The sequence below is a fragment of the Haemaphysalis longicornis genome, unplaced genomic scaffold (genome assembly GCF_048455015.1).
Source record: "Haemaphysalis longicornis isolate Haplotype H1 unplaced genomic scaffold, Haemaphysalis longicornis Haplotype H1 scaffold_5, whole genome shotgun sequence".
NCBI lineage: Eukaryota > Metazoa > Arthropoda > Arachnida > Ixodida > Ixodidae > Haemaphysalis > Haemaphysalis longicornis.
This window is the reverse complement of record NW_027526385.1, coordinates 139,665,688-139,679,429: the sequence shown is the minus strand read 5'-3', so window position 1 is coordinate 139,679,429 and position 13,742 is coordinate 139,665,688. Positions and strand designations below refer to the sequence as shown.

The window sequence follows — 13,742 nt, the reverse complement described above, 5'->3', positions numbered from 1 at the left end:
ATTACCTGAGTAACCTACGATTTGCTTATGACATGGCCTTACTAAATAACTCGGGGGATGAACTCTAACCATACTTACCACGCTGTGCAAGCGGAGTACAACCGTGGGCCTGAAAATTATTATGCAGAAATCTATGATTGCTGAGTAAGCTCCGGAGAGAACAGTGGTTTGAGACACAATGGTTTCAGATAGTTTGACACCAATGGTAAATTTTTTGAATAGGGGTTATACAGTTGGAGGCGGGAAATCAGATGGCATGTTTTGTCGTCGTTGGGTAGGCACGGAGATGTTTCTAGTACTTATAGTTTCTGCGAATCTCAAAATTTTGTTTTATTGTACAATAACGTCTAAAATTAGGACAAGCGTCCATAAAAGGGCATTTTATGCCAGTGCAAGGTGTGCCTAATCAATTTGTTCACCATAAAAAGCTTTCTTAGGCGCCTCTAGTTTCTTTGATTATCGGCGGTAGCAAAAACATATCTGACCGTATATGAGGGTTCGGTATTTCTTACAATGCGATATTTTGGGATACCTGCAGATGGGTTGTCATTGTATGTTCGGATGTAGAGGTGTTCCGGTCTTGATGCCTCGTCTTTGCCAATTGTAATGAGGTCAAGTTTTAGATGCGACTGCATCTCATTCACTGGCCTTGCCCATGCAGCGTCGTCGGCGTTGTCGGCGTCCGCCCATCCCCCATTCTCCTCGCCGCGCGAGCTGTGATCTCCGCCGCCCCCCTCTCCTCTCCGATGCTCCTCTCTCGCGAGGGGCATTGGATTAGATTTGTAGCGCCACTATCATCATCGTCTTCAGCGCCACCATGATCATCGGAGTCTAGCCAGCTGGCACGGAACACACTCGGCACCCGGCACACCTGTGGAACGGCACCCGCGTTCTACGCACCTCGTCGTGTCCATGGCACAGCCACCTGTAGCGCCACTATCATCATCGCCTTCAGCGCCACCATGATCATCGGAGTCTAGCCAGCTGGCACGGAACACACTCGGCACCCGGACCCCTCTGGAACGGCACTCTGGTTCTACTCGCTCGATTCCGACCATGGCGCAGCCAGCGCAACCGCAATAAACGTGGGCTCGGCCGCTCCGCCTCATCGGCCGCCTACAGATTCGAATGAATTGGCTTGGCATGGCTTGGCTTGGATTGGATTAGACTTGGATTGGATTGGAATAAAGCGGATTGTGTTGGATTGTGTTGCGTCATAGCCCCGGCAGAGACACTGGCGCTGGCGCATGTGCAGTACTCTCTCTTCCGTGGTCTCCTCTTCTTCGGGCGCGCTGCGAATATAACCGGTGTGTCGCTCTCCCGCGGCCTTGCAGTAGACGGTTGCTCTGCGCTTGCGATTGAACCCCCTCAGCGTCGCATCACACTAAGCTTCCCGCGAGGGGAGGTGGACGTAATTTTTTCTTAGTCCTGTCAGTAGTCCTTCCGCGGCTACATCTGTGATGTAAACCTTTTTCCTACACTTGTTTTAGAGGTAAAAATATCTGAGAAGAGAACATGCATCTAAATGGTTATTTTACATTATTTACGGAGCCACCGAACAATAGGTAAAACAACTGAATGAGCACAAGCGCTCTTGAAAGCGGCATACAAGGAGACTACTGGCTGATCAAATTTTGGGTGAATGAAAAGCTTGGGGTAGCCATTAAAGGTCTTTATTGTTCCTTCTTGTTGGTCTTGGTGCTTGCGTGGAGACTGCCAGGCATTGTGCCACTTGGTTCAGAGGTGGTGCGGCAAACGGAACCGCGACTGCGGGTCTTGAATGAGCGGTTCCTAGGGTGGCTGGGGGCAGTTTAAAATCATGTGGTGTTTTGGCTAAGGTACACTATTGGCCATGGTAAGTCTCTCTCTGTGCGAGCAGGCCTCGCGTCGTCTACTCACATCACATGGTCGACAACCTTGGAAAAATGCTGTGTTGTTTGACACACTGGAAATTCTGCATTAGCAGGTCAGTGTTTAGAAGCATTTTTAGAAGCTATTTCGACCCCCTGGCAAGGAATCTACGGATCGAGCAAACACTTCCAAGCTGTATGCGCCGAAACCCAGTTGTGCCAGCTTTTGTAGCTATCCCCCTACCGCCTGTGCAGGTGGACGGAGACTACTGATTTTTCTCGTGCTTCTCGACCGGCCTTGCATAACTATCACTTACGACCATGTCATTAATTATCTTCCACACGTTTCGCTCTCCTATTTTCAGCACTGTCAAGGCTGGGGCATAGCAGGCCTGTGCATATGCCTCGTGCTTCGCGATGGCTGTGTCGCCTGCCGCTTTCTTTTCGCGGCTAAAATGGGATGAGCAGTGACTTGCGTATAGGCGCTAAGGCAATGGTTTTGTTCTCGTTTACTTGTTTTAACCTTTCAACACCCTAAACAACTCATTCTTCTGATGTCTGAAATCAAAAAGGTATTTTAAGGCACTTCCGAAAACTGAAGCGTATTGCCAGAGAGCTTGATCGCCAACAAGAGATATCCGGTGGTGCAGTTCCGTGCCCTTCTTGGATAATGTTGCAGGCATCGGCGACGGCAGCAGCATATCACCCGGGTCACGCAGTATACGTGAGCCACAGCTAGGTGCAGCCTTGTTTAGATGTGATACTGGCAGAGTGAGAGTTTGAGGTCATCTTGCTGCGCTGACAACGAATGCGGCTTTGTTCCGAATATACAGGGTGTCCCAGCTATCATGCACCAAGATTTAAAAAAAGAGCAATTGCCTTACTCGAAGGAAACCTAGTGCATAATGTTTCTAGTGCAGTGTACTACTGGGCAGTAATTTTTTCGTAATGAGATTAAGATAATTAATTTTAATTAATTATATAACTCGACAAATACTGTCCTAATCATCAAGGTGTCAATGAGGCACTTGTGGGTACGGACGAGAGGAATCTAACTGCGGTATTTTCAGCGACGAACTAATCGCGTATTCATTTATTCTCACTGATAAAGAAACCCCGCGAAATATGAAAAATACCACGTGACAGCGCTCCCACCTGCATCGTAAAGTATCGCCCTCAAACTAGCTAATTGAAAGCAACTGTTTTGCCTGTCACATACCCGAAAGGACAGCGCATCCCCTTGATAGTGGCGTGGAAGGTGTAGCAACATCAAGTTTTGGCGGCTTAGGAGCGGTTTGTTCTTATCAATTATGCACCGCTCTTCTCTTTCTTAAGGCCGAGATCCTCTTGATAAAAAAAGGCCCTCGCTAAAGCAGTCGACGCGCTGCTGTAACCAAAGTGGAAACGCGAAAAGCAATGAAATAGACATACAATATTTATCCCGGCTCTGCTCCCACCACATAGAAAGAGTGCACGCGCGCTAATATTTCGTGGCAGTAACATGCTTCAGCCCAAAGCCAAACTACAACGAGGGCCTTATGTTTCGGGTATGCGTGCTGTAAAACACTTTTACGACAAAAATAAAACAAAATAAACAGACGGGGAATCCACCCACGTACACTCTAGAGAAAAGGCAAAAAACATTGTGTTGAATAAATTTAATGCATACCACTTAAAAACGTGCCGATTTGGCCATAGGGAGGCCTGCACAAAACAAGGCAATACATCAGATTTTAGTGTTTCTTCATAACTGGTGCATGCGTTTGCACTGGTTGTCGTTCGCTACCTCCTAGAGGGCGTGTTCGAACAGGTCTCCTTCTGCAGCTACGCAGTACTGAGCCCGCTTAATCACATCTTCAGTGGCTTTCTTGATGATGGATGGAGGAATTGTGCTGCAGACATCCGTTATCTTGGCTTTGAGCTCATCAGATGTCTTCGTCTCGCTCGTGTAAACACGATCTTTCACAAAGCCCCAAAGAAAGAAATCCAGTGGAGAAAGATCGGGTGACCTAGCCGGCCAATTTACAGGCCCGTGCCGTCCAATCCATTGTGCTTGGAAAGTCGCATCAAGCCAGTTTCGTGCTCGGCTGCTGCTGTGTGCTGGTGCCCCGTCTTGCTGATACCACATCAGTGGAAGACGTGACAGCGGGACTTCGCTGAGGCAGCGATCAACCGTTCCTTCCAGAATTTCGTTCACGTACCGCTGTCCAGTCAACGTCTGGTCGAAGAAGATTGGGCCTATTATAGTACCGGCGTAAATTCCGCACCACACATTAAATGACCACTGGTACTGGTGCCGAGTGCGTTTTACCCAGTGTGGATTGGAGTCGCTCCAATAGTGTGCATTGTGCAGATTTACCTGGCCGTTTCTGCAAAAATTGGCTTCATCTGTCCACATTACGTTGCTAAGAAAATCTGGTGACTCTTCAGATTTTGTCAGGATCCAATTTGAAAAATCTAGACGATTCTGAAAGTCCCTGTCTTCCAAGCATTGGTGCAGGCTAACGTGGTACGGGTGAAAGTCCGAGTCCCTCAGAATCCTCCAGACTGTCGACTTGGAAATTGGTGCCTGGGCGGCCACGTCTCGCACGCTAGCTTGAGGGTTTGCAGCCATAAATGCAAGAACATCCGTGCGTAGGCTTGTACTCACAGACGGAGTCCTCTGCCGCTGTTGTTCAAAAGATCCGGTTTGTCTCAAGATTTCATAATTTCTGATGATGGTCGATGCGTTGGGTTTACCGCCAAACTTCCACGACTGATAAATCTTTGAGGCCTTTCTCTTATTGCCATTTGCCGCTCCCAAGGCAAGGATCATGTTGGCCTTCTGCTCATTAGAAAAACGCATCGCGACTGGGGCAATGCAAAACGCCCCTTTAAACTTTCGAGCTGATTTCTTCAATTCTTTTTTGTTGGAACAGGTTCTGGGGCGAAAAAACGAACCATCCGTGCACTCAACCTACGCTAAGATAACCGTTATCACATCTCATTTTAAAATAGCATTATACGCGACGCGTTGCTTCCGCTGGGGCAGATGAGGCAGATAAAGCAAACACTCGTTCGCGATTTTTTCTTTCTTTCTTTCTTTCATTTATTTCATTCTGGCTTGGCTAACTAAGAGAAACGTTGTTCGAGGGCGCTACTTTACGATGCAGGTGGGAGCGCCGTCACGTGGTATTTTTCATATTTCGCGGGGTTTCTTTATCAGTCAGAATAAATGAGTACGCAATTAGTTCGTCGCTGAAAATACCGCAGTTAGATTCTTCTCGTCCGTAACCACAAGTGCCTCATTGACACCTTGATGATTAGGACAGTATTTGTCGAGTTAGATAATTAATTAAAATTAATTATCGAAATCTCATTAACGAAAAAATTACTGCCCACTAGTACACTGCTCTAGAAACATTATGCACTAGGTTTTCTTCGAGTAAGGCAATTGCTCTTTTTTTAAATCTTGGTGCAGGATAGCTGGGACACCCACGTCATACAAAACCTGCCTCGGGGATCCGATTTTCTCAATGTCTGGAAACAACTTGTTTCTCTTGAGGAAATTAAAGCCCCGCGATAACGTTGTGCATAGTGCAAGGCTCTGCGTCGGGAAATATGTGCAAACTGACACATATAGCAAGTACAATAGAAACTTCAAGAAACCATGTCATATTAAACGGTTTTGAAGTCGGGAGGAAACAGAATAGCTCTCACGGAAATGAACAAAAATACAGTGCAGCTTCGGCAGTGTAAAGACTTTCGTCTAAAGTTAAGCCCGACAGGACTCCGCAGACCCAACTAGATGCGAAACACACACTGCCATTCCACAAGACATGCGGAGGGGAGCGGCACGTTAACTAAAATTGTGTCCGAATGCAGAATTACATCAAGGAATCATCATTTTATTATTCACACACAATCTGTGCATTCACTTTTTTTGTTTGGCGACTTCATTTTAAAGCAATCCTTCCAACGCCCAACGCGGCGGATTTTGCTCTTCGGGGTAGGGGGGTGGGACTTGGGAGGGGGTAGCGAAGTGTTTCAGTTACTTAGCACAATGTAGATGCCACTGCAAATTTGTTTACCCAGCGTTCCCTACGCGCCGGAGCTGCTCACTTCGGCGGTCGCGTCGGCAGGACCATTCAGTCGGCTTCGTCGTCTTCTTTAGGGACGGTGGTTTTAGTCCTGTTGTGGAGCAGCGTGGAGTACGTCGCCCACTTCCTTCGCACGGCTTGATTAACTTGTTCGACAGCACCTCCTGAGCCATCCCGCCCGGACGGAGTATATGGTGTAACAGCAAAGCAACGTTAAGGGTTGGTTTCCACGGCGGGAAAACAATATATATAGCCAGCATACAGACATCTGGCTGGTAGAGAAACGCTAGAGAAACAGACTGCTTGCCACGAATCGGAATCCTTTTTCAAAATTGGTCAATACCAATTCGGTTGTGTTTTAACAGGCATTGCAAAAGGCGAGAGGAGCAACTTGTTCTGATAAAAGGCGATTTTAAAAGTTCTTTCAACTTTCTCTCAGTTACTAAATTAACCAGTTTAAATCAGTATAAATTAGATCCAATAACCTCACATACAGAATTGTTTCGGTGTCCGCGCTTGTGCCCCAAGGTGATATAAAACCAAGCTAGCACATCAGGATGGCGAAGGTTCTTTGTGGGAACCTTCAAATGACGCTCCTCGCCGCCGCCCCTGCGAATTTTAGGGTGCGCGAGGGAGAATCTCTGCTTCACTCTTTGTAGAGCCATGTGTGTGAATTCAAGTGACGTCCCATGGGCAGTTGTTCTGGGTGTCGTTTAAAGTTTTGCGTTCCAACCACCTTCACACTTGTTTTTTTTGTTAATCCTTTTGTTTATCAGTTTTTGTTTTGTTAATTGACTTCCAATTCACTCGACTTCAGCGGATTCATTTCCAAGTAGGCAGGGTAGGCAGTTCACAAATGAAAAAAGGTGTGAGAGGAGTCGTATCTGATAAGGCCATTTGATTTTAATTCGTCCTAGATTCTACAGGATCCCTGTGTGATATGGTAATGTTTTGAAGAAGTGTTCGCTGGCGCACAAAGCTGATTTACACCATAGCATCACGGTAGGGCGAACATAAGATGAAACACTGCTTGAGGAAACTCTGTGAGCAAACTTTAGGGCGGTTGAATAACAATCAGCTGCATGCACATGCGCGCTTCGCAACACTGCTCTCTGGCGATGTGAGAAATGTACCTCACTGTAGAGAATCAAGGGCTATTCCCGACATTTCGCCCAGGATGAGGTAGAAGAAAAGGAAGGATAGAGATCAATGCAGGTGCAGCGGGAGGACCATGGGCTCGGGAACAGCCAAGACTGACGCCACCCAAGGCACCGACGTCGCCAGACAAGCTTGGGCGGAAACGGCCCGACTACGCATCGGCTCTGGTCTCCCGACGCTCTGCCAGCCCACGCCTTGCCAACTGAAGCGTCGACTTACGCGTGTATTCGGGAACCGGCATCCCATCGTCGTGCTCCTCTACGGAGGCACCTCAAAACTCCAATACGGCAACGCTCATCACCCCAGTCGCACCCCGCCGTTCGCACGATATCGAGACGACAAAACGACTACCTTTTAAACCTCTTCACAGCCACTGAACGCTTTCCATTGGGAAGGCTTGTTTATGGACTCTTGGTGTGGGCCCTTGTGTAATATGAGATGCGACTATTCAAAAGACCTCAGAACATGGTTCTCTATTTTTTATTACCCCTCTTTTCCTTGTGCGTAATTTGTTTGCTCGTTTTTTTTCTATTTCGAGGTTGTCTTTGCTTTGTCATTATTCTATTTGGTAAGCCTGCCCCGTTTCCGTTTGCGCTGCTGGTTGACACATGTGGCAACCACTAAGATTCCGTCTTAAACGCTTACTCTATTTTTCACACACCACATTTGTACAGAGTGACTGATCCACATTAGTATGTATTTCGAACGCACGCTGACAAAAAATCTCATTCGTGAATGTTGAGCGATTGCAGCGGCCACAATGGGGAGCGGGCCGAAAAGTCCCGCGCCTGCTTCCAAAACGGGCCACTAGAAGGATTTCAGTGGCGCCCCTACAGGCCTCCCTGGAGGCATATATTTTCAGTCCTGGGATTGGTTAGGTTAATCATAATGAATGAGAGAGTTCTAATTTTAGTACGCTTGTGTGCTTACCAAAAGTTGGGGGTGTCGTGTTCGGGCAAACGACACACTTCCTTGGTTTGGGTCACTTTCACCCTGTACTGCCCGTTTCCTGACTTGGTCACTGGTCGCTCCCTTCAAGAATTTATTATGAGAATGCATGACAGTAACTTATCCATAAGAATGAACAAAGTAGGGCTCAGCCTGCCATTGTTGCTTGCCATGACAGCTCTACCTAGCTTTCATTGCTGCCCCTAAAGGTGGTGGATTTAGGAGTAAAGCGGATCAACAAGCGGTTGAAGGAATCTAGTGAGTATGTCTGCACCTTCGGATACAGCTGACAAATATCACGCAGCAGGCTAGGGTTCTCAACGATGGACTGGAGTTGAAAATGGCTAGAGAACCTGTTAAAATAAATTCTGCACTAACACATTCCCATTAAAATATCTGGAAATGTGTAGGAGTTGTTAGGATAAATATCATCGTTTACGCCGACAACATGGTTTCCAGAATTGAAGGTGGCTCTTGCTTAACCTACAGCAGCCCCTTTCCAATCCCGCATTTCTAGTTGTAGCATACACCATGGTGAAAAGAAAGCGTGGATGCGGCACAGAGGTGGCATAGGGGGTTAAATAAGAAGATTTTTTGTGCTTCCACTTTCGAGTGTTAGACTTTAACCTAAGTCAGCTTATCCGAGCAGTTGATTTATTTTATGCAATTAGATCAGCCCCAATAAAGGGTAATTTTTACGTAATCAATTGCTTGAACCACCGGCAAATGCTTCTTCGAAGTTGGTACGTATTTCGTTAAATTGGAGAAAAGATGCGACATGGTTTTCTTGCTTTAGTTGTGGAATACAAAAAGCTTATGTACAACGCGGTGATTGCATAATTCTACATCACTGCCACAAACACGTCGCCCTCTGTCAGCCGTTTTCGTTCCCCAAGCGGCTAATGCAGGAACTCGGCGAATGTTCCCTCGTGGCCATCATTCTTGTCGCGGATGCGGTTGACCACGCTCATTGACACACTCACGATGAGGTCTGCATCGCCTTCGCCCATTGTAAAAACGCAGTGGAGGGGGTTTTTGATGCAATGAATCCAGGCCTGTATGGTTGCACAGCTGTGGCTCTAGCAGGCATCCCTATACTGCTTTGACATACCTGAGCAAGACAGTGTCAAGAAAGTGAAATGCGGGTAACGTGAAGGTGTATGTCTGCACTTACCTTTTGTATGCCAGGTGTTAAAATAGGGCTTCATGCTGGGCCTCTTTTTCCTGCAGAATCTCCTGATGGCGGGATTATGGTCTGTAGCACCAAAACAAGGAAAAATTGTGACATTGTATAGCGACGCCTTCAAAGACAAAAGGCAAAAACACGCAGGAATTGCAATCTTTACATCTAGAAAAAGGTTTGCTCATGGCCAGGAAATTTCGCGAACTGTTATGTCGCACTCTTCCTGTCGTCAGGGGTTGTACACTGATGCCCTGCTGCTTCGAAGCTTCAATAAAATTGGAAAGACCCTCTTACTCCATAGCTACACTGTTGGGTACTACAGATGACCGCATAAAAATTTGCCAGTTATAGCTTGCAGTTCGTGTTTGAGTCATTTCAAGCATTCTTGTACTGCTTACTTGGTTTACTGTGGCATTCTCAAAGTGCCGAATGCAGCCCACCTGCGCCGCTTAGAGCGCACACGGGATATATTTTACACTGTGCCCTGGCGAGTCGTACCGTCCATCCACAGCCAATGCCACCGCAGTTCCCACCACACTTTGCATAGGCTTGGCTTGCATCTCCTGGAAAAGCTGAGCACACAGTGGACAGGCTGTCGTAAGGAAAGCAGTCGAATCCATTTGTTCTGCCAAAATGCTCTGTGCAATGTTTCCTTGCATTTTTTTCTTTTCGAAAATCATTTTAGTCTTGTTCAACGAGGTGTCGAGTTTGCTATACAAAACTGTCTATACCTGCACTTGTGACTGCTACATCAGAATTTTTCATCAGCTGAGATGTATTCCCATAGTAATTTAGGGACGGATGAACAAAACATGTGCTCCTTATAGCACAAGGTACAGCCCTTTTTTGCCGTGTAAAGTTACACGATGGTCTTCTCAGATACTTGGTATGCCTTTCTGGTTCACAGAGTATTGACAGCTGTTAATTTTATATCTTTTTACTGCGTCCTTGTTTGGAATTTTTATCTTCTTGTCATGTTTTACTTCATTTAGCTTCTTTAACATTGTTCCCCTGTTTTTTATGGGAACATGCCATCTAATAAAATCACTCCCCGCAAAAAAAAACAAAAAAAATGAGTAACAAAAAATTACACAATCTTCCCGTACCGGAACCCTGAATAGGTTGCGAAGCATCCATGAGGTCGACTGAAGTTCACATTAGTTTTTAGTTCGTCGTTTCCGTTGACGTTCAGCTTCGTGTGCCTTCGTTGTATCAGTAGCTTGTTAACTTAGTTTGAATGAGTGAAGGACATAAGACGCGTTCGTAGCACAAGCTGCCGTCTCGGTTTGTAGCTCATTGGGAAGAGCGCCACGTACCTCCCGTTGCGGCCAGAGAATCGCGGGATCGAAAGCGGGCGCCGCCTAACTATTTCTTTTGATAGTGGACTGCGCTGACGTCAGCCGAAACCGTGATGGACACTGAAGAGACGCGCATGCGCAGTAGAGTGCGGACGGCGGACAACACAACGACAACGACGGAGGGACAGACACAGCCCCAAGCTTGAGATGCTTCGCACCTAAAAAACTCACCATCTTCCGGTAGGGCAACCCTGAGTAGTATGCGAAGCAGCCATGTGTTCGACTCAAGTTCCCATTAGTTTTCATTTCGATCGCGGCGTTGCCGGAGAAGAATGAGAGGAGCGGAGCGCGCGCGCCTGTCATATATACCGCGGAGCTACAGTGGCCCTCCAACTGAGTACGTAGCGGCTACCGTCGCGTCTGTAACCCTAAGCTGCTTCGCAGTATCGAGTGCGGAGCCGCAGGTGCCGCCATTTGTCACAGAATCACGGAGCGGACGGCAGCTATGGAGAGGACAGAAGGAATGCCAGAGAGGAGAGGAGCGTCGGAGAGGAGAAGAGGAATGCCTCGCATACTACTCAGGGTTACCCTACGAAGATGACGATGGTGGTTCAAAGCGAAGCTATCTCGCGATGAATTCTTCGGTTGGCCAATCCCTAGGGGCATCCTGCCACAATCATCATCAACGGTGCCTGGCCAGGCATGCGCAGTTGGGGGTTTGGGGGTTGTGGTTTGCGACGGGAAAATGGAAGAAAATTCTCTGGGGATATTTTGAGCTCGGCAGGAAGCTCACCTGCATACAACCCAGTGCACGGGAAGGGAAGTAGAGGGGGAGTGATAGGATAAAGTAGAAAGAGAGAGAGAAAGGTATAAAGAGAGCTGTCAGTCCTAGAACGCTGTCCGTCCGGGCACCCAGGTTAATCACTGCACTCCGGGCTACAGCCACTGTGTAAGGCCCGTCGTCTGCAGGAAATGAAGCAGATAAGTGAAGACTTCCCGTTGGGTTGCCGCAGGTTCCTTCTCGAACAGAAGGTCCTCCATGTCGGCGCTGGGAAGGCCTCGACGCTGCAGCGCTCGGTGGAGCTCTGCTCTCGGGCCCACGTGGTGGGGGCAGAAGCAGAGTAGGTGCTCGAGCGTCTCCAGTTCGGAACAGTCTGCACATGTAGGGGAGTCCTTGCGCCAGTGTCAGTGCAGACGCTCCGCCACATTGCAGCAATTGAGCCGCATGCGGAGAATCAGGCAGCGGGTGTCCCTGCTGATGCGTGTGGGCAACGGTCTGGGCTCCAGGCCGCTCACGACCCGAGGGTCGGGGTGCATCGTCTGCACCATGCGGGCCAGGGCAGTGCGGGCCTCGTCAAATGCGGTGACGTCTTGGTAGACTGGGGTGCCCTCCTGGTGGGCCTCCCTGGCGTGGGCGGGGGCGTCTTCGTTGCCCCGGATGCCACTGTGGCCCGGCAGCCAGTGGAGCCGCAGGTCGCAGCCTCGGGAGGCCACCGTGCGCAGCTTGGTTTCAAGGGAGTGCTCAGGGTAGCGGCTTTTGTTGGTGGGTTGATCGGCCGCGTGCCGCCGCAGCAGGGCAGTCCTGGAGTCCGTGAGGATGAGCGCCCCGGGGTGGTTATGGGGCCCCCTCTCGAGGAGGAGGTCGGCGGCCAGGTGCAGCGCTGCCAGCTCCGCCCGTGTGGAGGAAGTAGGGAAGGGCAGGCGGCAGCTCTGGCTGGCTCCCAGCTCAGGCACCACGCACGCAGCCGCCCCCTCGCACTTGCAGTGCTTGACGGAGCCCTCCGAGAAGAGATGCAGGTAGCTGTTCGGCTCTTCCTGCCGCAGGACGGCCGCCTCTTGGCGGATGGCGTGGGGTGGTGTGGTCCTCTTGTTGCGGTCACCGCGGAGGGTCGTGGTGATCTGCAGGGCTTCCCCGGTGTCTGGTTGTGGTGGCTCCAGACAGGGTCGGTTCGGAACCTCGATACCCTTCTTGAAGATAGTGACCAGCGCTCCCATGTGTGAGTTGGGCCGGCTACGAAATCTCTGCAGGAGCGGAGCCCCATCACGTACGGCCAGCAGACGCTGGATGGGGCGCAGCCCCGTCTGCAAGGCCCGCATCTCGATGGGCCAGGTGCCAGCCTCGGTGTAAGTTCCCGCAACTGGTGACGTGGAGGGAAGGCCCAGGCAGAGGCGGATGGCGTGGCGTTGGTCGATCTCAAGCTCCGGCAAGCGTCGTGGTCCCAGGTAGGTGAGTGGAAGCGCGCACATCACAGCTGCGGAGGCCATGCCGTGGAACACGCGCTGCGCCACTTGGTGTGAGCAGCCATTGCCTCGTGACAGAAGATGCCGCACCCCTTGGAGCACTTGTGCGCTGCGTGCCCGGATGGCCTTGACAGCTGGCATCCATGTAAGCCGGCAGTCAATGAGCAGCCCCAGGTACTTCACGGTCACCCGCCAGGGAAGAGGTCGCCCGTTGAATGTGATGGGCGGTGTTGCACGTCGAGCCCTGTATCCTCCGGAGGGCAGCATACGGGCCTGCGTTTTGGCCTCCGAGAGCTGCAGGCCACTGCTCTCGAGAAAGACTGCAACTGCGCCCAGAGCATCCTGGAGGCACGCCTTGACTATGTGGCAGTCTTTGGTGGGGCCATGGGTACAGAGTGCCACGTCGTCAGCAAACACCGCCACCTCTACTGGGTGTCGCAAGCTTGGAGGGATGCAGTCGGGGAGAGGAGCCAGCACCAAGTTGAAAAGAAACGGGCTCAGCACGCTTCCCTTGGGCACCCCGGAGCGGACGTTTCGAGGACTGCTGGTCGCCCGGCATACCTTCCACCGCAGGGTCCGGTCACGCAGGAACGCCCAGATGAAGCCTCCTAGGCGCCCCACAACGCCCATGCCGTCCAGGGTCTCCAGGATGGCCCCGTGGGCAACCGTGTCGAATGATGACCGTATGTCCAGCAGGAGCAGGAAGGCCACCTCCTTGTCATGGCGGGACTGTTCCAGCATGAAGATGACGTCAGCCATGCAGCAGTGCCGCCGGAAGCCGCTTTGTTGCTTCCGGAAGACGCCGCTGTGTTCCGCAATCCACTCGAGACGGGCCAGGGCTGCACTCTCCATGACCTTACCAGCATCCGACGTCAGGGACACGGGACGGTAGGACTCTGGCACCGTCGGAGGCTTGCCGACCTTGAGAATTGGCGAGATGAGCCCCACAAGCCAGGGTGGCGGGAGGACACTAGTCCGCCAGACA

At 50.1% G+C, this 13,742-nt stretch overlaps 1 protein-coding gene across 1 annotated transcript in view; it reads left to right on the top strand.

Moving 5' to 3' along the window:
* Positions 1–9,500, top strand: part of LOC144139911 (uncharacterized) — a 45,257-nt gene extending 35,757 nt beyond the window's left edge. Inside the window, exon 4 of the mRNA XM_077672138.1 lies at positions 9,266–9,500. Within this exon, the coding sequence (XP_077528264.1) occupies positions 9,266–9,330 (65 nt within the window). The 3' untranslated portion in view covers positions 9,331–9,500. The remainder of the gene's footprint in view (positions 1–9,265) is intronic.
* Positions 9,501–13,742: the final 4,242 nt, after the last annotated feature.